Source organism: Calypte anna, chromosome 8, assembly GCF_003957555.1.
Source record: "Calypte anna isolate BGI_N300 chromosome 8, bCalAnn1_v1.p, whole genome shotgun sequence".
NCBI classification, from domain to species: domain Eukaryota; kingdom Metazoa; phylum Chordata; class Aves; order Apodiformes; family Trochilidae; genus Calypte; species Calypte anna.
Window position 1 is genome coordinate 4,946,346 of NC_044254.1, and position 27,806 is coordinate 4,974,151.

Consider the following 27,806-nt stretch of genomic DNA (forward strand, 5'->3'; position numbering starts at 1 on the left):
CCAGTTCCCACCTCGCTACAGCCTCCTTTCAGGTAGTTGTAGACAGCAATGAGGTCTCCCCTGAGCCTCCTCTTCTTCAGGCTGAACAGCCCCAGCTCTCTCAGCCTCTCCTCATAGGGCCTGTGCTCGAGTCCCTTCACCAGCCTGGTTGCCTCCTTTGGACTTGTTCCAGGACCTCTACATCCTTCTTAAACTGAGGGGCCCAGAACTGGACACAGTACTCGAGGTGTGGCCTAACCAGCGCTGAGTACAGGGGAAGAATCACCTCCCTGGACCTGCTGGCCACGCTGTTTCTGATACAGGCCAGGATGCCATTGGCCTTCTTGGCCACCTGGGCACACTGCTGGCTCATGTTCAGTTTCTTGTCGATGCAGACTCCCAGGTCCCTTTCTGCCTGGCTGCTCTCCAGCCACTCTGTGCCCAGCCTGTAGCGCTGCATGGGGTTGTTGTGGCCAAAGTGCAGAAAAATCTTCAAGTGATGCTGATAGAATTTCTCTGTATAGCCAGGCTCAAAACCACACATTTTGCTCTAATCACATGAAAACTTTCATCTGGATCAGGCTTGTGTGTTTATTACATGCAGGTTAAGTATTACATTTTATATTATGTACCACAGTAGTGTGGAGTACTTTTCTGCAAGCCCAAAATTTTCCTCAAGTTTCTGACAAAAGGATAAGAGGATTCAATCACATAGAGGCCACATCAAGTCCTAAATTTCTATAAATTTTAATAAAATCATCTCATAATTAATGTGAGAATGATGAAAAGACCTCTGCCATAATGACACACACAGTGATGGAATTTTTAAAATTTATCAATAAAATTTATTTCTCACCATAAATTTAACTGATTTTTCATAGGCTTCCACATCCCTGGATATGCTTCTATCCTCCAGCTGGGGTACTACAGTTCCACCAGGCATGCAAGGGAAGGAAATATTGCCCCCTTGGCTAACTGCAAAACTACAGGATTTTAGTATTTTTCCTCTGGATTGAGACTGAAAGAATACCCACAAGGACCAAAGTCCCTCTTTCAGCCACAGTCAAGAACTAAGAAGACAAATCCCACCCAAAATGTCTTGATACAATTGTTCAACCATAATTGCAACATTTTCATGGGAACAGAGAAGCTCCCTTGGAGTGACAAGCTGGCAGCACCCATTCAGCAATGGTTTTAACTGTGGATCTTCACCTAATATTTTTCATAAAAAGAATTTCATTAATTCTCATAAAAGAGGACACAAACATTTTGTCAATGTCAGGACAGGGGTGTAGAGAAAGCACGATCAGGAATGAACAGCCCTTTAAATAAGGGCTATTTAAAACTTTTCTGTATCTACAACAAATTAACAAGAAGGCTGGAAGCTTGTTTTTAAAAACACAAGACAGTTCACTTCAAAGGCTTCTTGATAATTTGAGGATTTTTTTTGCAGTGTGTTCCACTGTTAGCAGCTGCAACTGTTTTTTCTCTTTCCAGTTGCTGGAATTACAGACATGCTGTTTGTTCAGAGATAAAGAATGATTTAATGCAGGCAAAAAATATTTTTTGACTGCTCTGTTACTTCTGGAGTCTGACAGAACAGACAGCTTTGCAGTATCATTCCAAGTCCTCCATTATGGAATGGATTCTTATTACATCTATGGCCAGACACTTTCATATTTTACTTTCACAGAACCATTAGAGCTGGAAAAGACCCCTAAGATCATCGAGTCCAACAATCAACCCAACAGCCCCATGCCAACAAAGCCCTGTCCTGAAGGACACATTTTTAGAACACCCCCAGGGATGGTGACCACACCATTTCCCTGGGCAGCCTGTTCCAATGCCTGACCACCCTTTCTGCAAATATATTTTTCCTAATATCCAATATAAACCCCCACTGGCACAACTTGAGGGCATTTCCTCTTGTCCTATCACAGGTTATGTGAGAGAAGAGACTGTACTACCCCTCACTGTACTACCCCTTCCTTTCAGGCACTTAGAGAGCAGCAAGGTCTCCCCTCAGCCTCCTCCTCTTCAGATCCTCCTCACATTCCTTCTGACAAGGGCTTTCAGATGAGTGGGAGCTGTGTTTCGGTGCTCTCTGGGAGGTGATAACCAGTTGAGTCCTTCTCTGGAGCCAGAGAGGGGGATGTGTCCTTTTCCCATGTCTGCCCCGTTTGCCCAGGATGCCTGGAGGCTGCTCTTGGTTGTGAGGGGATTTGGCCACCATCACTCATCCCCCCTTTAGGAAGGATCCCCTGGCAGGATCCTTTGTTCCAAACTGCTTCACCTCAGTGGCTTCAATGATGAGGGACAATTAGATTTTTATTTTAGTAGAATTTTAATCTCTGCTCCTCCCACATATTCCCAGAAGCCAGAAGATACTTTAGGCTGGTTGGCTCATCAATCTTAGAAGCAGTTTTCTCATATTCTACACTGCTGCCTCAGTATGTTGCCAACACGTTGCCCCACTGTTCCTCAAGATGTCTATATGTATCTTCTCACTTGAAATCAGTTCTCTTACCATTTCCAGTTTATTCTTAGCTGTTGTAAGAGAGGCTCTTTTAGCTTTATGTGATTATCCTCCACAAATGCTAACAAGTTTCCCCTTCTCTAGCACTCTAGCACTGAACTCCCTCACTTTCCCCTTGGATTCTTTCACCTTTTTTTCCCAGAGTAATTACCTCAGACATGCTGAGATAAACACTGCCAGATGTGAGATGAATGCAAATGTTTAAAGATCTGGGGGTTTTTTTCATTAACCATGTCTAAAAGATTTCTTTAGTGTATTTTATCATCAAGCTTAATAAAATAAAAAAGCACAGGAGCTTCAGACAGGATGTGGATATGCTGCAATCACAATTATCACCACTATGAAATCATGTTCTGTACACTTATTGACAAATAATCCCTTAAAATCTTAATTTCTCAGTGCAGCTCTACATCAACTCAGAATGAAGTAATAAACTGAACTGACAAAGAATGATCAAGTTTACACCAGAAGCTCATTCTGTAAATTAATGAGCTCAGATTAACATTTCAAAAAGCAGTTGAGGGACTGCTTGACCAAAGATGACAAAGAGCAGAAAAAGAAGCAACATTTCTCCATTTTCTCTTTACTTACTTAGTGTAACCAAGACATTATGAAATAAATAATACTCAGATATTTCTATGGAAGGAGTCACTTCATCACTACCTTTGGCACTCACTTCAATATTAGGCAGTATTAACCTACTATCACATTGATAACTGAGCACTAATATGCAGAAAAAAATGATACTCTTAAGCAAAAAATATTGAGTTATGTGGACAAGATTTGTTTAATAATGAATGCTATCAAGGCATGTGCAGCAAGCCTGAAAATTCACAAGTAAAACACAATAAAAATTAACAGAATGAACTAGAGTCAACAGTGTTTCAGGCTCATGATGTCACCTGCATTTAAAACTCTGAACTATTTTGTTTGTTTATATGTTTAATGTTTGTGACCTAGTTAAATTGGAGAGGAAATCAGTGGCAGCTTCACAAACAATTTTAATTCCATGGGTGCCCTGACTTCCTGGTGACAAAGGTAAATAGCAGTATTTTACCAAAATAAACATATTAATGTTAAATTAATGTTAATATTAAACATATTAAAACTATAAATCTATTCTTTCTGGTTTTTTAAAGGAATTGCAGATATATCTACAATACAGAAACATACCATTTTGTATCTGGAGTTGTGTGTTTCTGAGTTGGAAGAGTTGGTTGAACAGCAACAGGAAAGATTTTCACTCATTGTGCTGTCTGGCAGTTCTCACTATTTGTTTAATGTTTGGCCAGCAAAGCAACATGCAACACTCTTCCTGTCTTTGGGCACTCTGATTAAATTTGGAGAGCTTTCCCTATAAAGGCTGCTAGGCTTTTACTGCTAGGTATCTTCAAGAAATTAGAATTCTGAAACTTGAATAAATTAGTTAACAATTTAAATGAAGAACAGATGTGTGCATCAGATATTCCTAATTAGATCCTTTGGAAAAGAATGAGGCAATCCACAGTTCCAATTCAAAAATCAAACTAGCATTTCACTGAACATCATCTTTTTGATATAACCATGGCTGCTACATAATTTATTTACATGCATTTTGAAATTAAACAGTAAATGACAACTGCAACAACAAAAAAAAACCATCAGAAGATTAATTTGTGGAGTGGAGGAAGGGTTTTCTGATTCAAGTTTTTTCTTACCTCACAAAGCAGTAAGTCAATGATGTGGAAGACCATGCAGAGTGGAAACTTGGCAGTAAAAAGAGTGAGGAACCACTGGGAAGCATACATATGAGCTTCCAAATTGAGGCCTAAGAAATGGTTATACAAGTCAGGTAACTGCTCCTAGAGTGAAGGAAAAAAGAAATGCTTCAGTATAACCCATTAATTTGAGTTCTTCATCTACAGTGCCAGTAAGAACCAGGTTGCTAAACACTGAAAAACACAACAAACTGAAATTCTGGCTTCTTTTGAGCAATGGAAATACATATCTTCATAAATTTCAGTGCCCATGGTTACAGTTTTTAGTATTATATCCACTGTGGATTCTGTCAGGGTATCAAATCATGTACTGAGACTATACTAAGAAATTACAAACTATTCAGCACTCAAAAGGCAGAATGCTAGTGAAATCTGTCATATATAGTGTAAATTTTTGTTACTCCTATCCTGTGTCTTACTAAAAGATTCTGCTTTAAAAGTGAACAGACATGAGAACAAGATCAACTAGCAGAGCTTGAAAGCAACAAAGAACACAGCTCCATCAGACAATTTCTCCAACTAGGAGCATATATAAGCAATACAAAATAACCACTGATAATCCTGGTGTACACTGATGATATATTAGCTTTCAGTTCATAAAGTAAAAATCCTTGTTATCACATGTAAATATAGAGTAGACCATATGCTGAAATTAAATATCAAATTCATTAGTATGCAAATCTACTCTACCAAGTAGGAAATGGGCACAATTGGACATCTGAAAAAAACCCCAAAACATTAAATTAACTGTGGTCTGTTTTGTTCAGTTTTATTGTGTCTCAGAGAGGTACACACACTGTTTGGTAACTGACTCCAGCAGCCAGCTTTCACTATGCTAATAGTGGAAAGCTCAGTGGAGTGTAAAAAACTCTTAATTACTCAGAACATCAATTTTTAAAACTTGTGGCTGTTTATGTTAAATTGCTCTGAGTATGAAATAACTACATCTGGAAAAAAAAGAGCAACATATTGAACAGCAAAACCTACAAAATTATTGATATTTGATTCATAAGTATCAGGGTGTCCTGATTTGCCTGACTTCTTAACTACCAACATAATTCATCCAAAGGAGGACACTGATGGTGGCAGTCCAAGGGATGTTTTGGCCTTAATAAAACAGAGACATTCTCTGTATGCAACATCACAGAATAAGCAAAGAGAGAGAGGAAAAAAACCCAGCTAACTATCCTACTTGGATACAAAGATTACCAGCAAGATTATTCTATGAAAGACAAAAGAAATTAGAAATAAATCTGACTTATAATGTTCATATCCAGATATTAAACTTCTCTGCTTTGGATCTGCCCCATCTCTAAAAGCAGAAGAGTTTTTATTGTCCAGTAGCTTATGGATAGGTGTCAGTGTTTCCATTTATGAAAGAAGAATTTGTAACCCCAGCCCTACCTGCATTAACTTCTCCAGCTGGAAAAATTTGCAATGAAGATCTTCAAAGTTATTTCTGTAGAGGTCCCTCAAGCCATAGTCATACATTATTTTCACAAATACACAGAATGCCTGCTCCTCTGGCATCTGTTTGGAAAAATACACAAACATGATTTTAAAAACTGAGCTGAGATTCCTTACACAAATACACACACTGAAATACCTTACACATGATGGATTCAGAACCAGAGAACCAGGGATGTATTAAAATTTTCCACTAAGTACTCTGAATATAGAATTAAGCAACTAAATCTCAAGGGAAATACTCTCCTTGATGAAAGACCTTTTTGGAAGGAAGTGTGGGATCATATCATAGGTTAATGCAAGTGCACATCCCTACAGCAGCACAACTGTCATCAGTATTCTGATGAATAAATGTGAGAACAACAGGTACACAGCTCCCAGCTACAGAACAACAATAAAGAATGAAAGGAAAGGGAAAGGGAAAGGGAAAGGGAAAGGGAAAGGGAAAGGGAAAGGGAAAGGGAAAGGGAAAGGAAAGGAAAAGGAAAAGGAAAAGGAAAAGGAAAAGGAAAAGGAAAAGGAAAAGGAAAGGAAAAGGAAAAAGGAAAAAGGAAAAAGGAAAAAGGAAAAGGAAAAGGAAAAAGGAAAAGGAAAAGGAAAAGGAAAAAGGAAAAAGGAAAAAGGAAAAAGGAAAAAGGAAAAAGGAAAAAGGAAAAAGGAAAAGGAAAAAGGAAAAGGAAATAAAATGACAATCATTCATGCCTGATTTCTACTGAGAGAGACTGGTTAAAAGGAAAAAATTCAGGAGAACTGAGGTATAACTAACCCTTAGTGAGAATAATGCTTACCTACTTTCATCCAAACCCCAGGACATCTAACACTCTGAAGTTAGGTTTCTCATGATGAATAAGCAAATAACAAACTTTGCCTTCAGAACCTACTTGAAAGCTCAGGGGGAACAATCCCATCTATTAACATCATGACTTTTTCAGAAGCCCCTCTCTCTCCATAATCTCTATTTCACATTGACCAAAATTTCTCATCAAAAAGAACTTTAGAAGGCAGCACTAAAGGACAAGCTGTGTGAGCCACTGTAAAGCTACACTTGCTGGTCTGAGCCCACTGAATGCTGAAGGTGTGGGAAGCCTTGTGTCATCAGACTCCCCCTGGTAAGGCATCTACCCCCCATGCCCCATACCCTCATTTAACACTGTAACATAGTAGACACAAGCAGAATCACTGCAGGCCCTGAATCAGGTTTTCAATCACATTCAAAACCAACCTTTCTTCTGCAGGCACCAGATTGTGACAAATGAAAATAATTATGGACTATCAGGAATGACAACTCTTGGCCTTTTAATATATTCACTCGTTCAGCCTCTTGTCAGCCCCTCATCAAATAGCAGCAATAGATAAAAGCTCAGTATTTTCTTCAAAGAGAATTTCAGTCTCCTGATATTTACCTCCAGGGTTTCATCTTTTATGGTTTGGCCTATGACTATGGCCTGTCCCCAGGGCCATGGACAGACAGAGACTTTCATTTCAGTTTTCAGATAATATACATGAAAGTAACTAGTTAGCAAAAAGAACTGCCAGATCATCTACAAGCTACCTGTCCAGACTAGATTTCCTAGGACAAGCTCTTAGGAATTTCAAAGCTCTTGATCTTTATTTTATCTGGATGGAATGATCCCCACTGACAGCAGATAAAAGATGCAGACAAAGTAAAGGGGAGAAATCTTTGTATCCTGAGCAAAAGCCTCAAATCTGCTCTGTATAATAGGATGAATGCAATTTTTTTTTCTTTTTCTTTGTTTTCACTTCTAATAAAATGACAGACATTCATGCACAAGCATACCTACCCTGCATGCTAAATCAGACACACGTGCATTGAGAATTGATCCTCCCCAGAGACAGGGAGAAGGAAGTGAGGTAAGTTCTAGGTCAAAGTTATTTACAGGCAGAGGACACAGAATCCTCACTCTCAGTGTATGAAAGTTCTCCAGTCTTACCAACCCCAAGGATTTGTAAAAATCATAAATCCAGTTTTCATTCTTACTTACTTTAAGCAAAACATATTTTTGGCACTTTCATTCTGGTGTTTGAGCATTTAGATATTTGCCTTTGTTATCTTTTGTTTGGAATCACAAAATTTACCATTTCTTTACATTAAAATTTACTTTTTCATGTAGCAATGATTCTGAGATAAAGACAACAGGAAAAAAATTGAAATACTGTGAGGCTTACAGTAAACTGATTAGAGTTGGCAACACTGTCCCCCTGTGATTAGAAGTTACCTGCTCACCTTTGATGGGAATTTCATCAAAGCAGCAAAATCACAAAAAGCCAGGATGGAGGTTCAGGCTATTCAACCATCCCTGAAACATATCTACACTGAAGAGAAAAAATATCCTGCCCCAAAAAAGGGTAAGGAAGGAGGCTAGAGATCCATGCAAAGATAAAAGAGTTAGAGAGGGTCTTACAAGCATTCACAGCACACAGATTGGTTAAAGAATTTGAAAAAAAAAACAGTTTGAGGACATCCTGGGAAGCTCCCAACTTACATGAGCTCACTGAGACTTCCCCCTTTTTCTGATCATTTCAGTTTAATATCCTATTATGAAAGCAAATGTTATAAAGGGCATATTAAAATGAGTGTAATTGCTATTTAGTATTCCCTGTGTACAGGGCAATTTCTCTGAACTCCAGACACACTAGAAGCAGAGGTGATTCTCTATCACAATGACAGACTAAGAGAGAGGAGCTGAAGTATTAGTCAAATGTTAGAAATGTGACACCCACTCATTGCTAAACAACTCTAGTATGGAAAATGGCTTATTCTTCCACTAGAAATTTAAAAAACCTTTTTTGAGTAAAAAGTTAATTGTGAAATTACTGTTAGATAAGCTAATTTGCAGCCTATGTGGGACTGCAATAATGTGACTCATTCAGGTTTACTCTTTAAAAATCTAAAGTCTCTCTATGACACTGTCACTATGTACTATGCTCCTTGAGTCTTCAAGGAGCTACAGATCTCTCCAGGAATTACAACTTAAATTAATCTTGAGTTCTAGATGCTGTAGGAAGTGTATGTGTAACATAAATACCACCAGTAGCTGACTCAAAACCACAATCTGAAATGTATTTCAATGATGATTAATAATTAAATCCTGACAGAAAGCAGGTAAGAGCCTGAGTAAGAGCTGCTGTTGGGTTTTTATGAGGTTTATTCAGATATTCTTTACAGTATCCACATGACTTGAATCTGTTGCTTTTCCACTGATGCATTAAAGCATCTTCCAAACACAAAAACAGTGTATTCATCTATCTCTGTACATACCCACACATGTATATATGGGAAGGGAGAGATCAAAGTTGGTACAGTTTTGGTTACAGGCTAAAATAGCAAGGTTAAAAATCAGCTTTCACCCCAAAGATATTATAAAATGTCCCTAGGAGAAAAAAACTGAATGAAAATTAATGAGACTGCCTGCTCTGGTTAGCTATCAGAATATCTACTAAAATGAAATTACCCATAACTACAAAGGGAGTTCACCTATGTGACAACTAAATTAAAAGAATACTAATATGTAACAAATCAGTTTCAGGTTTTGACACAGAACTGCCTGAGAGTTTAATAGATTTCTCCTAGATAAAGGAAATCTAGATTCATGAAGATAGGAGCCATTAGTCACTATTTGCCAAAATGCAACAAGGGGAAAATGAATACAGACAAATAAACAACAGTAAATATCTGTCAAATAGCATGTTACAGTATTACTGATTTTAAAGGTGCTTTGGTTTCAAATATGGAAGCTTTCATTTTACAATTAACTCACATGAAGGAGGAGCACAGCTGCAAGGAAAGACTGCCCCTGGCAATAGCCAATGTCTTCATCATAGACAGAGTATGCCTAGAAAAAAGAAAAAAGTCAACATGTATTTTATATGCAGGCAATTTTATTTTATTCCCAATGCAGGCAGGCATTGCTAAACTGTGTTATAAGTAATGAGCTATTCAGGGTATGTCATACTGTTCAGGCTAGAATAATAAAGGTAACGAAAATGTAACCATTCTTGCATAAACTTTCAGGGCACTTAAAAAAACATTGACATCACTTTTTCTTTTCCATAGATTCCCTACTTGTAAATTTTTATTTCTCTTTTTCAAACAGCATGAGAAATGTTAGGTGCAATCTTCCCACACCTAAAGATAATTCTGCTGAGGTCAGTAATGATATAACTCTAATGTTAATATAAGAAGCAAAATATAAAACCAGGAAAGTTTGTGTTTTGGGGAGTGCTTGGTTTTGGAAAAAAAAATTTCACACCATGAAAGCAGAAGAACTGAGGCTGGTTGGTAGAAAACCTCTGAGAAAAACTCCAAACCTGAAAATCTTATCAGAAACAGTATTTTCATGTCTTTGTTATGCTTAAGAACAAACAAGTGTCACTTCCTATGGTATGACTGATGTACTACTTTTTTCTTACTCTTTAAAAAAAAAATAAAATAACCAACATTTACTTCCCCCTTACTTTTCTGAGACAAGAAAACAGATTCTGCTTTTAAAGAGATGTCAGTGAATGCTAAGAATTTGAGGGAACTTTAGCAAGTATAAGCAGCAGCAGGTCTGACACTGGAGAGAGATCCTGAGACAATAAGCAAGGTACTAAAGTTACACCCAGGGAAAACAACAGCACAAGGACAGATCCAAATGAACCAGAAATTCTGCTTTGCCCCCACACTGCCTCCAAGACTGTTTACAGATGATAATGTTTTGAACCAGAACAATGTGTGTATCTTCTTTTTTAAAGTCTCGAACGAAACAGAGATTGCAAATGCATTGAATGGAAGCACAGGGAGACCATGAGAAAACCAATGTCAGGTATGTGAAAGCCAATGTCAGAGTTTGGGGCCAGCTGGTACCAACCAGGCTCTGCTCACTCACCTCCCACTGAGGGATGGGGAGCTAGAAATTGGATTGTGAATTGAGACAAGGACTGGGAGATTTTTCACTCCCCAGTGATGGCACAGACAACACAGACTCAACTTGGGGAAGGAAAAAAAATCAATTTATCAGAACAAGAGAACAAGAAAATAAGAGCCCAGTGTTAAATACCTTCTCTCTACCCTTCCCTTCTTCCCGGGCCCTTCCCGCTTCACTGCCGCCTCCCCCTCAGGGCACAGGGGACGGGCAGGGGGGGGTTCAAGGTCAGTTCCCCACACGGTGTTTCTGCCGCTCCTTCCTCCTCAGGGGGAGGACTCCTCACATTCTTCCCCTGCTCCAAGGCGGGGTCCCTCTCATGGCAGAGAGTCCTTCAGGAACCCCTCCGACATGAGTCCCTCCCGTGAGGTGCAGTCCCTCAGGAACTGCTCCAGCCCGGGCTGCCCACAGAGTCACGGCTGCTGCAGGAACAGTCACCTCCTCTGACACAGGGTCCTACACGGCTGCAGAGCCACATCTGACCCTCTCCAAGATCCTGCACAGGCTGCTGCTTCACCTCTGCCCCACCTGAGACACTTCAGGGGCTACAAATCCACATTTACCTCACTGGGGTCCTTCAGGGACTGCTCCCCCGTGCTCCTCCATGGGCTGCAGGGGCACAGCCGCCATCTCACCATGGGCTGAGGGGAAATCTCTGCTCAGGCACCTCCTCCCCATCCTTCCTCACCAACCTTGGTTTCTCTTCTCTTCGTTGCTCTCGCCTTCCCCTCTCCTCTGCCCTTCAGGTCTTTTTGCAGTTTTTTTCCCCCTTCTTGAATACGTTACTCACAGAGGTCCATCTACCTTTGTCGCAGTCTTGGCCAGATGCAGGGATGGAACTGAAGTCAGGGGAGCTTCCAGAAGCTTCTCACAGGAGCCATCCCTGTGTGTCCCCTTTGCCACCAAAATCCCACTGCAATGACCCAAAACAGTTGGGAACCAAACCCCCTGGGTGTATCATACTGTGTCTCACAGGTGGCTAAACTTAACTCTTCAAAAGGTAAAGACAACTTGTGACTCAAAGAGAGAAGTAACTCCTTTCCAGCCAACTGTATTATCATAAATGCAAATATTTTCATAGAACTGACATGATTAGAAAATACTTCTAAGACCAGTGATGACTGTCATCATCATCTCCTCCAATAAAATAAAAAAAATATAAATTTATCAATATCAGTATCACCATGCCCAGAAAAGCATGTACTGAAGGGCCTCATCTACATGGTTTTTAAATACTTCCAGGGATAGTGACTCCACAACCTCCCTGGGCATCCCATTCCAATTCTTCCTAATAGCAGTTGACCAACACCCCCAGGTTGTTTTGAAGGATCTGTCTCCAATCGAGTACCAGAATAGACGATAAATTAATGGGAATTAAATACTAAAAGGTTATTACGAACAGACAGTGTTCACTCAAAGAGCTGGGGAGAGGGGAAGTAAATTGGTAAACTATTAAATGGCTGAATATATCAGAAGAATAGATGACAAATTTGAAACATTTGTACAAAGAGGTAATCTGCAGAACTACAAGAAGTACTGGACAATTTTGTTAAAAAAAAAAATTCTAATTAAGTAGTAGACACAGGTATACGTAGGTTATATAGGAGAAAAATGTCTGAGGGCCCTACTAAAAGGATGTCTTATTAACAAATCTCTGAATCAAACAACTCTGAAAATATACATTAACTGCCTGATGTGCTTGCTTTTTGACAATAATTTCCAACAGATCATTCCCCACAGTCTGAGCTTCACAAGCAGATCTTATCAGATACTGAGATACAGCTTCAGTTTTGCATGAGAATTAGATTAAACTTAGATTTCTGCTGTTCAGTCAAAGCATCATAATCCTGGCAAGGAAAGATTTATTTTTAATTAAGTCTCTAAACTCTACACGATCTCATTGTATTTGCCCAAAGCAGAGACATTTTTGAAGCTTTATGTATATTACATTTCCCATTACACTTTTTCAGTTTTAAGTAATCAACAGGACTTGAGATTCCTGAATTATGATGTAATTAACCAAAATAAACTAAAAAATAAGGATGCTGCCTAGAGATGCCATCATAATATTGTGTCATTAATAAAAGTTATAAGATAAATTATTGAAGATTTAGCCTTTCAAAGGTCTGAGCAGCATTAACTTTGTCTTTCCACACGAAATGCAAAACCAATGAAAAATCCAGAATCACCTCTTGTCACTTCTGTCATTGTAACTTTGTAATTTCAAGGGAATGGGATTTTCCCATGAGAACTTAAAACAATTCTGAAGCCTTTAAGTTATTATTTTCTTCAGCTCTTGGGAACTCTCCAGTGACAAAACTGCAGTAAACTGAGATTTTAAATATTCTCTGTCTCATAAATGGGACTTAATGAAGATTCTGACTTGAAGCCTACTTTGATTCATTTTTCATAGTTATCTGTCTTCTGAAAATAACTGCTCTGAAGTTACTGGTCCAAAATCATCAGAAAGTAAATACTTTGTAAGGAACAAAGTCTTCTTAAATAAAGTCAACTGAGAACTCACTGAATGTTGTGAAGGGAAACAGAGAATCCAGAGATGGACAGAAATTCTCCACTAAAATAATTAATGGAGGAAAATCTCTCAAGATCTGAATCTTCTGTAAGCAGAAAAATTCCAAGCAAGGAGAATTTGAAAGATGAACAGAAAGGTTGCTGACTTGAATTTAAAACCTTAGATCTGGAATTTCTTCAAGTACTGTAGATGAGTCCCAGCAGCTTTAATAAAGCAAGAGTTGAGAGTATGCCTCAACTTTCAGAATGGAATAGTTTTCAGCATTTGTATCCTCCTCAGCATGAAAATGAGTGTTTACATTTAGTGATGGTTCAAATGTAATTAAAACAAAATGCAAGAAACTAACTAGCAAATATCAGCTTACAATCACATTGCCAGTTTGCCTTTACCATATTAATTCAATGGCAGCAGAGACTAAACAATACAATTACATGAGAAACTAGACAACTCAAGAAAAATACTTCTCTAGTGTCTGCATCATAAAAAAAAACTTAATTTCCAGAGTTTTCATTCCCTCACACACACTTCAGGGCACTGCAGGGGGAAGGCACGAGCAGAGGGTTTGCAGATCTCAATCCCTCACCTGCAATACTGGTATCTGCCTTGTCAGTGAACAGTTTTCCTTGCACAGGAAACATTCACACAAGTGACAGGCACACTGGCACAACACTTGTTAACAGCCACACAAGACATCCAGCACCTGTGTCCCAGGAAAACCTAACAGGAATCGAATGCAAGGTGTCTGGGGGCAGAATTGAAAGCCTGATTTGCAAGCCTCATTTGCTGTCATATCCTTACCTCTGTGTCACTACCAGAGTGACAGAAATTATCTAGGGAATCTACTCAGTGTTTGATATTGACGTAGCTCTGCACTGAAGTCTTTTTTAGTAGAGTTAAAAGACTTACATGGTGTCTGAAAACCAGACTTACTCAAGGAAACATCCCTACTTGGGTGGAGATTTCTCAAGCAACAAGGTATTTTATGACATAATTGGCAGCAGAATCATTTTAGCTATAGCATGATTTAAAACTCCATACCTGAATTTATTATAAAGTGTGAAAGTATTTCTACGACTGAAGCTCTTAGGATGTGTCACATTATACAAGGAATTTCTGCCTGAAATGAAAACTGTATTTTTAGCAATGAGTTACTGAGCATAGGGGAGAGGCATGTGTATGTTATTCAATATATACCTCCTCTCCAGAGCTGTAAGGGCTGAGAGAATGAAGAAGTCTTCACATTTATTCAGGCAGGCTTCCAAACATACCAAAGCCTTTATTCTCTTTCCAGTGTTCAAGATTCACAACCCTGACCTTTTCACTAGTACAGTCTCAGCAGAAACCCCATATGCAGGAACAGTGCTACTGCTGCCTTGCTGAGCACTGATGCACGGGGAAGGAATCTTATTAATATATAAAGACAAAGTTAACATTACAAAACCTTTGCCTGAAATAAGACAACAATATTTATTAAAATTGCTCTTCAGCCCAAGAGCAAGAAAACAGACAACTAAAAATAGATGAAAAGTAATTCTTAACTTATTCTGCTTCTAATCCTGTGTTCATTCTAAAATTGGCAAATAGAGTCCTATTGGAAGGAGACTAATAATTAAGCCAAAAGGCACTAATGATGAAATGATGCATTTGTAAATCTGAGGAGATAGTAAAGATTGAAAAATGTGAAAAAAATAAAGGTATGCTTAGAAGAGGTGATCATCTGAAAAAAAAATTATGTTGCAATCAAATGGAAATGAAAATGTAAAAAAAAAGGATGAAAGACAATCAGCTTACAGGGCAGCACTAAGCAGCCATGCTGAAAAGCTGCTCCAAGAGTAATCCAGCCCAAGAGTAATCCATCATTTGCAGTTTACCAAGGTATAGAAGAAACTGGTCAGAGAAGAGTAACTCAAAGACATTTTCACATTTCAATTATACAGCAAAGCAAGCAAAAAAAAAAAATAATGTACTGGACCCCATCCACTGCAAGCTTTGCCAGAAAAACAATTCATTATTTCCTCTATTCATGTGGGTACCAATACACAGGCAGACATTGGAATGACAACTGAAGTGTCACCCTTCACAGTAAACCAGTTATCATTAGTTACATGAACCAAGGAGATATTTCATAACCAAATATATGATGACACAAATTATCCATATCCTGCCCTCCTGCCTCAGTTTTCTGAAAAATTAACCCCAACTTTGAATCTATGAGAAGTAATTCAACCACTGTCAAAAAACCCAGGAAAGTGTTATGTCTATTTTTCCAGTTTACCCAATCAGCTAAACTGATTGATCTCCCTGCCACATACTCCCTTTCTCTCACTAAAGTCACAGTGGCTGTTTTTCAGATAAGAGTTAATTTCACCAGAAAATCAGAGAAAACACATCTCACGTTGAATTTTGCACTGCCTAAGCTCCAAACAGTTGAGAGAACTATTTCTGCCAAGTGCTCTGAATCCCTGGAGCATGGAGCTGTGAGCTACATATGCACATATGGAAGTAGGTCGAAAGTACTATTTTGTTATGCAGAATATGTATAGAGAGAGAGCTTTCTAAATAGATCTAGAATTCCCGTAGTATTTAATCAGAAAGTGAGCAAGAAACAGAACTATTTTCCCAAAGATGTTTGCTCTGTGCAAATTTCACACATGTGATACCCTCAAATGAAATCTCCAGTCTCAGAATCTGGAACTCTCTCCATTTCTTATCACCACTGTCAGTCTTAAAAGTTTATTTTTAGGTACTTTGTCACAGAAATGTTCTGCAACTGAAAAAGTTTCCATCTTTCCTGATTTCCTGCTGTTCTGAAGGAGAGATTAAGAAATGGAACTAAAACTGACAGACCTGTTAAAATGAGGCACTGAGCTTTTAATGGTTTTCCTTTTTATCTGATAGCTCAGATCATCTCTCGTTTCAGTGGGGAATGAAGAAAATGCTCTTCAGCTTTTTACACTCCCACTTGAAGACAGACCTTTTCTAGCCTTATTCTGTAAACCCATTCTTCAAATACCTTCCTTTCATATTAGAAACAGGGCATGAGTGCACAGCACCTCTGTTAAAAGTTATTCTGGTAATATAAAGCAGCAACTCCATGATCTACAGAATTTTGAGAAAATTAAAGTCACCAATGAAACCTGTATTTTTTTTTTTATTAGCTTGTCAGGATCTATTTTCAGTAAACTCATACGCATTCATTACCATATACTTCTCACATTCAGTTCTTGATAATCTGAATGCTATTCCATAATTTTTCACTTAACTGATATCAAACTGACAGGTCCTCAATTATTTGCATTGTCCTACTTGTTCTGTTCAAAGACTGGCACAGGAATAGTTTTCTAGGAGCCCTCTGGAGCCCTCCAAGATGAGTGAGTAATCAATATAATTGGTTTCTTTCTCCCTGCTCCTTTATTTTTTACTTTTTTTTTCCTTTTTTTTCATGAGAATTACTCATTGCAATTAGCTTCAATACACAGCAGCTATATTTAACAGCCATCCAAATTACTGTACCACCACAAACTTTATCTGGAGAACAGGAATATATATCCTTACACCCCAAACAAATCACCCTGCCTTCTTCTTGTTATGATGACTCCATCATCTGTCTATTCACCAACTGAAGGTGGAAACAGAGCAACAAGAAAACAGAAAGAAAGTGAAAATGGTAATAATTTATTCTACATGTTAAAAAAAAACACCTGCCTGCCAGAACACAACAAAGTCATAGAATTGCTCAGGCTGGAAAACACCTTCAAGATCATCAAGCCCAGCCTTGTCCTAACCCTACTGCCCTCTTCCCAATGACCTACCAGTAAACCATGTCCCCAACACATGACATCCACGTGATTTTTAAACAAATTCAGGGATGGAGACTCAATCACCTCCCTGGGGAGTCTGTCCCAGTGCTTAACAACCCTTTCTGCAAAGAAGTTTCTCCTGATATCCAACCTAAATCTCCCCTGATGCCACTTGAAGCCATTTCCCCTTGTCCTCTCATCTGTCACCAGGCAGAAGAGACCAACCCCACCCTGATTACAAATTCCTTTCAGGGATTTGTAAAGAGTGATCAGGTTTCTCCCTAGCTCTCCTCTTGTTGATATATTTATAGAAACATTTATTGTTATTTTTCACCACAGTGGCCAAGTTTAGCTCCAGTTGGGCCTAATTTTCTCTCTGCACATCTTCACTGTATCTTTGTAATCCTCATAAATTGCCTTATGTAAAAGGTACAACTGAGAGGCAGAAGAACTCCCTGTCTACCCAAAATATTGAACCTTCTGGATACCATTGGAGCAACAGAAGCCTCTAGAAGCTGGACAAATCTGTTCATTTAGTAGCTCAACTTTGTCATGTGAAAACTGGAAAAAATTAGATTATTTTTGATCAGTCTGAGAGCTATGAGTGAAAACTATACACACGCATTGCTCGTGGAAAGCTCAGCACCTTGTTCACTACATAATTATTAGAGACATTCTGCCTTAAGCTTGCTGAAGAGCTTGTTTTGCTCTGCAAACCTCTGTCCTAGCCAAGCAAAAGAAGTTCTACCACACCAGTTCTACTGAACTGGATCTATGATATCCAAGTGCCCATTTGTAAAGCTGGCTTCAGCCTTGCTCTTCTCATATACATCTTAAAATATACAAAATGCAAGCCTGTAAGAAAAAGTACTTCAGGATATCCAGCACTACACCCTCCATACATAATCTAAATAAAGCTTTAAAATCTTATTAATCAGTGACTTGGGTTAGAACAGGACAAAATACATTCCTAATAAAATATGGAATACATTTTAAAATGCAGAGTGCTGGCCATACCTTACAGATTTTGTATAGAGATTCCTGACCATCTCCTTCTGTATCTTTGAAATACTCATGTGCTGGAAATGTACGGTGAATATCTCGTGTAATGACACTCTCTTGAGCAGAATCCTGTAAAAAAGAGAAAAATCCCAAAGTATTAGCCTGGTAACAGTGAAATTAAACATAACAGAATATAATAGTCTAGGTGCAGTCAACATGGATACTTTAGGTAACTGCTTTACTGACTCATGTTCCAAAAATGCTTTGAGAAGAAACCAAAAATTCTCTAGGAATAATGCAGTAATAATTTGACAGGTTCACAGGAGCAATGTGGCATGTTTTCTGTCCTTCAGGCATACAGTTCAGCTTTAAAACTCACAGGAAAATTACTAGTTATTTAATCACAGGTGCATTTTACCACAAAGCCTATGCTTTCTCTATTCCTTTAGAAGTGAAAAAAATAAAAGAAATTTAGACTGCGTTTCTCTTCCAAGTTCAAGAGTTATTGTTATAAATCTGTATCATTCCACCATAAAACAAATCATATGAATTGTATTTATTTACAATAATAAATACATCTAAGCATGTATTTAGGCATCACTAAATGCCTAAGCATCACTTAGGAATGTGTAAATTTTACCATTATCTGGTCTTTAAAAGGTCAAATCAATCCCACACGTTTCCAGTTCAATTCCATTTTACACTGACTAGCAACTAGGGATGAGTTTAGGTGCCCAGGCACTGGGGTCAGATGCCATTTTAGAAACCCAAAGATCATCTTGCCTGGCAAGCAGCTGCTGCTGCAGAAGGCTACAAGTCTGCTGGATGTGCTGCATAATCTCTGCAGGCTCCATGTTGAGGATCTGCATATCCAAAGAGAGCTAAAATTACACCCAGTGCCCACATACTGAGCTGTTCCCTAGACACACCTAGCAATTGCTTACAATATTGCATTTACATAAAAAGATGGAAATTGTTGCTGTCAGACCTAAGAAATACCAATGTGTGTATCAGAAAGTGGCCTCAAAATGCTGAAGTTGGACCTACAACAGTTAATTGTTAACAGTTAATCAATTACCTTCACATTCCAGCTACCCTCAGTGTAAGATGGTACCTCTAGGCTGATAAATATCAGTGATTTTCCCTGTTACCTCTGTAATCCTAAAGGTGAAGCCATCAGAATCCTCATATGCATCTTGGAAAAGAAATTGTTTTTCAATACTTCTACCTTGACAACAAAATATATCTCTTATAGAGCAGCTTCTAAACCCCTAGATTGCAGTTCATAATCCAGGACCTTGCATAAAAGAGCTTCTTTACACCTGCTTTGGTCATCAACCAGCAGATGTAGGTGGTTCCTTAATTCCATAAAGCCTCTGAAGCTGTGTGATAGTGCAGCTGCCTGGGGAGACTTAGCCAGAAGTCCACAGCAGTTCCCAAGCAGTTTCCTTTGGGCTCCACCAGAACCAATTTACACAAAGACATCACCCTGGGATATTCTGCATTACCTCTAAGATGGAAATCCACACCAGCATTTCTCCCTTCACTTCAATGGCAGCAGCTGAGAATATAGCATTTGTCACAAGTGTGAACACCACTTTAAATATTTTCTAACAGAATTCGAGTATCAGAGGTAGGATAAAAAAAATAAAATAATCGTGGGTTGTTTTTTTATAATTTTAATTCCCTCTGTTGTCACCTGCCTTCTCATTTCTTTTGATTCTCTCAACCAGATTAAATTGTCTTCATCTTTTCTCTGCATCTCTCTGAGCATTCAGCATAATCTTCCAGTTCTTGGAAACAAAGTCCTCCTCTTGCTTCTCTCCCAAACCTCTCCCTGAAGTACACAGCTTCTCTGAATCTTTGCCATCATTAATTTATCCATTCACAAAGTCCTAATTTTCCATTATCTCAACTGTTGCTGTTTGCTTGACAATAACACCTTCAGTACAACACAATAACACAATCTGTAGTTTGTAACATTCCAGGCATACTGTTGTGTGCTAAGAAAAGGAAAGCTTCCAAAAAGAGATGATGTTTTTATTATGCTAACCAGTACTCCTGGAGAAAATAAACACACTTCTGTGCTTTTCCCAGTTTACCATCATGTTTTCCAGGATATGAAAGCATTAGGCAACTATTTGAGACCAAAACTTACCCCCCACAGTCTAAATTGCATGCAAAAAACCAAATAATAATAATAATAATAATAATTTAATAATAAACAGTTGTCTAATCATACTTCTTTAATGAGCATTTTAATTTACATGGCTTTCAAATGCTAGAGAGGGACCATAATTACAGTCTTCCTCCCAGACTGATCTGACAATTCAGTCACATTGTGAGGAAAAGCCTTAAACATCATTAAAGATCTCCCAGTACAGTGTAGTTACCAAGTCCATCCTAAAACCCTGTTATTTTAGCTCCTTGGCAGAAATTTGAAAAGACTCAGGCATTTGAGAGAAAGTTATGGGAAAGCCACCAAACCCAGCACATCCGTGGCTTTCCTGTCAAGCAGGGAGATTAAATTTGACTTCCCTCTACTTCTGGTGTTTCCTGAACTGAGATTCCAACATAGAAGTTGACAGGGTTGATGTCCAAGGTAGGACAAAAAACACTGGTGTAAAGGCCCAAATGACAATTAACTTTTACTGCCTTGAAAGGAGCCTGAAGCAGAGTCTTCATCCAGCAGAATTAAAAGCAGAGTTCTAACAAACTAACTGAAAACTAAATGGACCAAAAATAAAATTTAAGTTGAAAAACAGGAGAATTAATTCATTCTAAAAAACAATATGCATCTGAAATATGATAACCCCATAATCTAAGAGAAATAAGAAATTAGTCTTGAATGAAGATCAGTGTAGAATTAATTCTTAAATTAATTTTTTAAGTTTCCATGCTTTTCCAGGTAAAATTTGTTGAGAGCACTGTTGTCAGGAATACCACAGCAGATGAATTTACTATTACCTTAATTCAGCTTTTTAGAGGACTTTTATTCTTCTGAAAGTCATGATTAGTTAAGTTCTTGTGAAAAACAGTGACATGGCTATCAAAGCACTCAGTTTTAATGATCTTTCTCACTTCTGATAATGATTTCTGTGCTGCCAACTCAGAGAAACAATATTCTACTGAGAATAAGAATTATCTTCATATGTCAACTCTATGACAGCTGCCATCCTACTGAACAAGCTCTTTTACTTGGAGTTGTCTCACTGTTAAAACAGCTGAACTTCTGCAACTGTGAGACAACTGAACTGGGATACTGATTCCCTTGGCACTGCTGCCACTTCATGCTACTGAGATGCTGCTGAACGTGGCTCTGATGCCAGAAGAGACACTGAGACAGAGGTAACTAAGAGAACAGAAAAATGTTTATAATAAATAACAGTTAAAAGAAAGTTAAGTGTTCATAGGAACTCGAAATTAAGAAATAGAGGGCAATCTATGCACAGACCAGTAATTATTCTTTTAATTAGAACATTGCACAGACACTCCAGAAAGACCCTCTGCCCATCTGTGGTCCTAAGTGCACCCATTCTGGTGATGAATTACAACTGAAGGGACTTCTGTAGGTGAAACCTTGTGTCCTTTGCTACAAGAACTGAAGGGTAAGTATAGTATGAGCCAGAAGAATATAATCAAGAAAAATCTCTTGGGTCATATATCTCAGTGCTGTGTCAAGACTCAGTTTCTTACATGAAACTTACACAAAAAATTCCATGAGCAGTCACCTGAGTTTTCCTTACTTGATAGCTGCCTCTATTAAAGCTGTTGACTCAAGATGGAGAAATGCAGAATTACTGACAGTTGTCATTAAAGAAATTCAAGAGTTTTATGTGAACACTTAAAAAAAAAAAAAAACCAAAAAAACCCCAAACCCCCAAACAGGATCAGGGACATCTCAGAGCTTTCATTCCCACTGAGCAGTTCCTCTGACCGCAATCTCCTTGTGCTCCATTTCCCTGGTTAATAATAATTCCCCCTCTCAGTAGGGTGTTATGAAAATCAATTAACATCTGAAGCACTCAATTCCTGTAGTGATGATACTTAGAGAAATGCCAAAGAGGCAAATAATAACTTCATCCTCAAACCCTCAAATCTCAACAGTATAGAGTAAGGTGCAGGGTTGCACAATGAAAAACAATAAGGTGGGAATAAAAAATAAAACCTAACAACCCTCTGTTCATTAGATAACTACTGTTCCTTCTGTACACAAGACAGAGAACCTTGGGAAAAGACAGCCCAAAACCAGAGAACTATGAGTGATGAAAAAAAAATAAAATCATCCTGCATGTGAGCAGGCATTTTTCATATTGTACTTAACTTCCAAAAGCTTATCTCTTATCTTAAACTCCTTCACCTTTGGTTTCATCACATATATTTACAGATTAAAAGAGCATGGTTTGTGTGTGCTGGAGACTCAATAGTTGACCTGACTGGACCCATTTAAAAGGACAACATCTCTGGTGAGGCTGAAACAGCTGATTTTGCATCAGTTTGTCCTATCCATGCTTCATCTCTTCACTACCTAAAAATAACCAGAATCCAGAGTACCAAGGCAATTAAGGAAGAAAAAAAAATTCAAAATTGGCTTTTAACATCTAAAATGTGCATGCCATGGAAATCTGGTGTGTCATGATCCTTCAGGATTACATACTGACATTTTTGCACATGTTGTATGGAAAGTAAAAATCCCAAGGCTGCTGCAGGTTTTCATCACTTGCATTTAGCCAGAGATGTATCATTTCCAGGTGCTGGAGATATCCTCAATAAATCCATGTCTCTTAATACTGAAAAACTATGAATTTAAATACTGACTTGCACATTATCAGGCACTAGGACACTGTTTCAGTACAATAAGCATTTCACTGAAGGAACAGATTTTTTGCCTCTTACTTATTTTATTCCTTAAAGAAATGTGAATAACAATTTTAAATTCCCTAAAACACACTCACAAATAGCCCCTTGTTATTAATGAGACCTTCCAAATTCATGCTTTCAGTGAAACCTGACATCACATTGTGCCAACAGACAGCATCAACCCTTCTCATCACTTTCTATATGCATTATAGCCCTCCAAATGCAATGCACAGTCCAAGAAAATCTCAGGTTCCCTACCATGTGATAGCTAAAAAATTGATAGCTATTCCTTTTAAAGATACTGACTAAAAGATGCTTGGCTTATGCTCAGTTCTTCTGTAGGATTTTTGTAACATATACCTTGTAGTTCAGCTCTTTCCTAAAAATAGATTTGCTTTTAGTCATCATCAGCTTGTATTCAGCTGAGAGCCTACAGTGCTCAAAGAGTACTAATTAACAGAGAAACAGAAACTGAGGAAAAAGCAGGGGAATATTCTTTAGAGACTTTTTTTTTTTTTAACAGTTACATAAAAAGTATTTTAAATTAATACAACATTTAGGTTAGTTCAGTAAACAAGCTGGTCAACTGAACTTTGGAAATACTGGCTCACTAACAGCTGGATTTATTGCTGCTTGGGCAAAACTGATTTCACATTAAGAAAGGACCAGAAGTCCTATTGAACATGGCACTAGATCAATAGTTTGATTCTGAGCAGTCCTGGGATTCTGGCAGGTCAAGCCTGGATCTAAATTTACTTTAAGAGCCTCCCTTCTCTCCTCAGCATATTCTGGATTACTGATACAGCTCTGCCCCAGGAAGCAGACACCATCTTTTATGAAATTATCTCCCATTCTTCTCAAACTGTATTTGACAAGGTGGTGGACAGCTTTTTTTGAGAAATCCCCAGGACAAGCTCCTCAGAAAAGCATCTACAGTATGCCCTTGAGATCAGGAACACTAAAAAATTACCAATTCCTCCTAAATAACAGCTTTTTTGTTAAAAAGCTTGTGGGCCCCTAATCCTTTTAGATACAGTACCAATGGGACTGGATTGGTCATGAGCTCTGCATGAGCTTTTCCATCTATTCCATTATTTATACCATCATCCACATGGATGAAAAGGAAATGGGAAATGATTGAAAAGCTCTCACTGTATTTCTTTCAACACTTAAATCAATCTTAAAACTACCTGGGAGGAGGAGGAGACCTGATGAAGACACCAACTGCCCAGCACAAGGTTTGTAACCCCCATGCTGCTGACAATTTTCAGTTACTGTGCTGGACGGTGGAGATTGGACCAAACAGAATCACAAGATTCTTAAAGGCTGCATAAAAGATAAAAAGAGCACTAGACTAATACAGATATCTAAATATTCTTCTGTATGAAGCTACAAAAAAGGTGATACTATAACAGCCACAGAGGAAAGGAAGAAACAACTCAGGTCTTCACATGGTTGAGCCATCAATCAGCAGCAGACCAGATGACATTTTTCTCTAAAAACTCACTGCAAAACTAGATCAGACACAAAATAATCAATTCTGTGTTCACTCTTTTGCTCTGAAAAACAAAGAATATCCATGACCTTTATTCACTTTCTGTTTTGTTTTCCTTCTCCCTCTCCTATTCTGTAAACCCTCCCTTCCTTTCTACGCTCCTGATACATAATTTATCCTCCTTAAGCTGCCACATCCTTTCTGAAAGATGTTATAAAGAAAAATGCTGTTTGTGCTGCTGGGCAAGAGATCAACCTCTGAATGTACCAAGCTAAATTTTTTGCCACTGGCATGGTATGCTGGGAATCAAGAGAAACTTCTAAACACTTACCTGGAAAGCTCACTCTGTACACTAACAGATGGGGTCTAGTTTCTTTTTTTCTATATCACAGAATCACAGAATGTTAGGGGTTGGAAGGGACCTCAAAAGATCATCAAGTCCAAGCCCCCTAACAGAGCAGGGTCACTTAGTGTAGGTCACATAGGAACATGTCCAGGTGGGCTCTGATGGGACATGTCCAGGGAAGGAGACTCCACAGCCTCCCTCCAGGGATTTGATATGCTGGATGCTTTCATTTTAATACTTACTGTCACAACACAGCCTTTACATTTTCTTTACAGTAAAGGCAAGCTGCTAACTGGAGGTATGTACTTTTATGAACCAGTTATCTTCCAGAATTACTAAAATCAACAAGCCCATTACAGACAATCTTCTCTATTCTTTAAGTAAGAAACCCCAAATCTGGTTGGGTTTGTAGGCTTGACAACCCTTGGTATCACTCAGCACTGACATCAGGCTACCAGTCAAAAGACTCCAGCTCTTTGGGAACATATAGCACCAAAATCCCTTTTTCACAAGATATTAAAGACTTTACTCCAGCCTCAGGAAACAGAAGATGAAGTCTAACCAGACAGGGTAAGGGAGAGAAACAAAACGACCTGGCTTGCATTCCTGCCTCTCTCAGAACCTAATACAGTTGTGGGTATACTGAACAGTGTGTATTATTTCTGAGCATCAAGTCCTTCACTGGTAAATCTAGAGTGATAATATTGGAAAATAATGTGTCAAAAAGTTTTATACCTAACATAGAAGTAATTATGGAAATGCTTCAACATTGTGCTAGAAGGATATACAAGCCTATTATATGAGGCTTGTATAGCATTGATGATAAGCAAGGTGGGAACTGGACTCTTTTCACAGACAACCTTCAACAAGACAAGAGGACACAGTCTTAAGTTGTGCCAGGGGGGGTTTAGGTTAGATATTAGAAAGAATTTCTTCACGGAGAGGGTGATTAGGCTATGGAATGGACTGCCCGGGGAGGTGGTAGATTCTCCGTCCCTGGAGACATTTAAAAAAAGACTGGATGTGGCACTCAGTGCCATGGTCTAGCAACTGCTCCGGTGGGTCAAGGGTTGGACTAGATGATCTCTGAGGTCCCTTCCAACCCGGCTAATTCTATGATTCTATAAGGTTTTATTCTGTTTTGTTGCTGTTTTTTTAAATAAATCTATGAAAATGATCTTCAATTGGGACAACACTTGATGTACATTTCCCTTGCTGTATCCTTCAGAGTGTATGAGATGCTGAAGACAGCTGCTGAAGCTGCAGTCACCCAGGTCTCTGCTGAGCAACCACTGCTCCTATAGGTGGCATGTACTGCCAATGCAGCTCTGCCAAGTTGTTACAAGATGAATTGGAGAAATAAGCAATTTAGAGATGCTGATACAGGGAGACTACAGATCCCCTTTAACCCTTTCCTTAAATCTTCTCCCATTTACAGGGCAGGGTTTGGGGAGGAGCACGAGTGGGATGCAGCATAAAGGGGTTTTCCCCATCTAACAGTACTACATATTGCTAGAAGTAGTTTTAAGAAGATGCTGCCTGGGCTCATAATTCAGTTGTCAATATCTGAGCTTATTACTAGAAGTCTTTAATGCAATTTTAGATGAACTATTGATGACAAATACTGGAAGGAAGAGAATCACAAATATTTGAGGTGAGCAGGGAGCTCTGGTGGCCACTTAGTCCCACTTGTCTGCTCAGGTAGGGCTACCTAGAAGTTGCCCAGGACCATGTCTGGATGGCTTTTGAATGACTCTAAGGATAAAGACTCCAAAATCTCCCTGGGCAACCTGTGCCAGTGCTTGGTTACCTTCACAGTAAAAATGTTTTAAGTTTAGAAGAAGCTCCCTATGTGCACAATTTCAATTTTCAGGGGGCTGGAATCTAGCATGTTAAGCAGTTCATGTTGCCTCTCTCATTATTGAGCAAAACAAATTTACTCCTGGAGTTTGAAACCTGAAATTCACTTTTAGATTCCCTGCCTCCAAAGATTCAGATCAATGTAGTACTGACATTAGAAATTATTTAGTTGGTTATAAATGGGGCATAACAATGCAGACCAAAGAGTGCAAAGACAGCACAGTGCACAAAAATAATAACTTGGTTTCAAACGTTAAGGTTGGTTTCAAACCCTACTTTTTAGTGAACCTGAACATTTATACAGGCACTGTACAGGAATAAGAAGATTTCAGGGAATCTTAGATGTTCACTGTCCTTGGGAGAAACTATGGGAGCCTGTGTCCATCTCTTATTTAATCATTAAATTTAGTTATTCCACTTATTTTTACTCTTATGGGAAGGTTATCCAACTTTACAGATAGTATTGTTGCTTCACAACAATCTCTTACTGAATCCTTTCATTCTCAGAGCATTACAGGCACATGTCTATGTGTACACTTTCTGTGACAAACCAAAAATAAATGTGTTTAATTATACTAATTCTGAGTGAAACAACACTGCCCTGCTTGGCATCTTGGACATTTATGCCAGTGAGCAAAAAAAAAATAGGAAAATGTATGCTCTCCCATCCCATTAAAAAAAAAAAAACAAACAAAACAAGGAATAACCACGAGACACATGAAAGTAGCTACTTTAATCCTACTAAGATGCAATTAACTCAGTTCAGTACAAACCCTCAGGCATGGAAGAATAAAACAAAGTTATAATGCTAAAATGAAAACAAGCCACAAGGATGAGAATCCTTTCATATAAAGGATATTACTGAAATAACACCAGAGACAACACTTGCTTTTAATGCCACAGAAGCACCTTCCACCCATCTGCAGTTCTGACAAGGCTCAGCTGTGTTAAGATCTGCATTAAAAGCTCCTGGAAGGAGCTGGCAGTGAGGCAAGTGTTGGCCTCCTCTCCTTAGTGACTAGGGACAGGGCAAGAGGAAAGGGGTTTAAGCTGTGCCAGGGGAGGTTCAGATTGGGTATTAGGAAAGATTTCTTCACCAAAAGAGTGGTGAAGCACTCAGCTCCCCATTTTAAAATGAGGTTGCTAACACAGTAAGGTAATGCTCACACACAAGTTGTACTGAAAATCTGTCAAACTCCAAAACCCCACCTACAAAAAACAAAACAAAACAAAACAAACAAAAAAC

The 27,806-nt window shown here is 38.6% G+C and overlaps 1 protein-coding gene across 3 annotated transcripts in view; it reads right to left on the minus strand.

Moving 5' to 3' along the window:
* The window catches only part of RABGAP1L (RAB GTPase activating protein 1 like), a 239,136-nt gene that overhangs the window by 91,714 nt on the left and 119,616 nt on the right, over window positions 1-27,806 (minus strand). For all 3 annotated transcript variants that reach the window (XM_030454812.1, XM_030454811.1, XM_030454813.1), the window contains exons 14-17: window positions 18,015-18,128; window positions 9,519-9,593; window positions 5,677-5,802; window positions 4,213-4,356 (exon numbers count right to left, since the gene is read on the minus strand). In XM_030454812.1, the coding sequence (XP_030310672.1) occupies window positions 4,213-4,356; window positions 5,677-5,802; window positions 9,519-9,593; window positions 18,015-18,128 (459 nt within the window). The remainder of the gene's footprint in view (window positions 1-4,212; window positions 4,357-5,676; window positions 5,803-9,518; window positions 9,594-18,014; window positions 18,129-27,806) is intronic.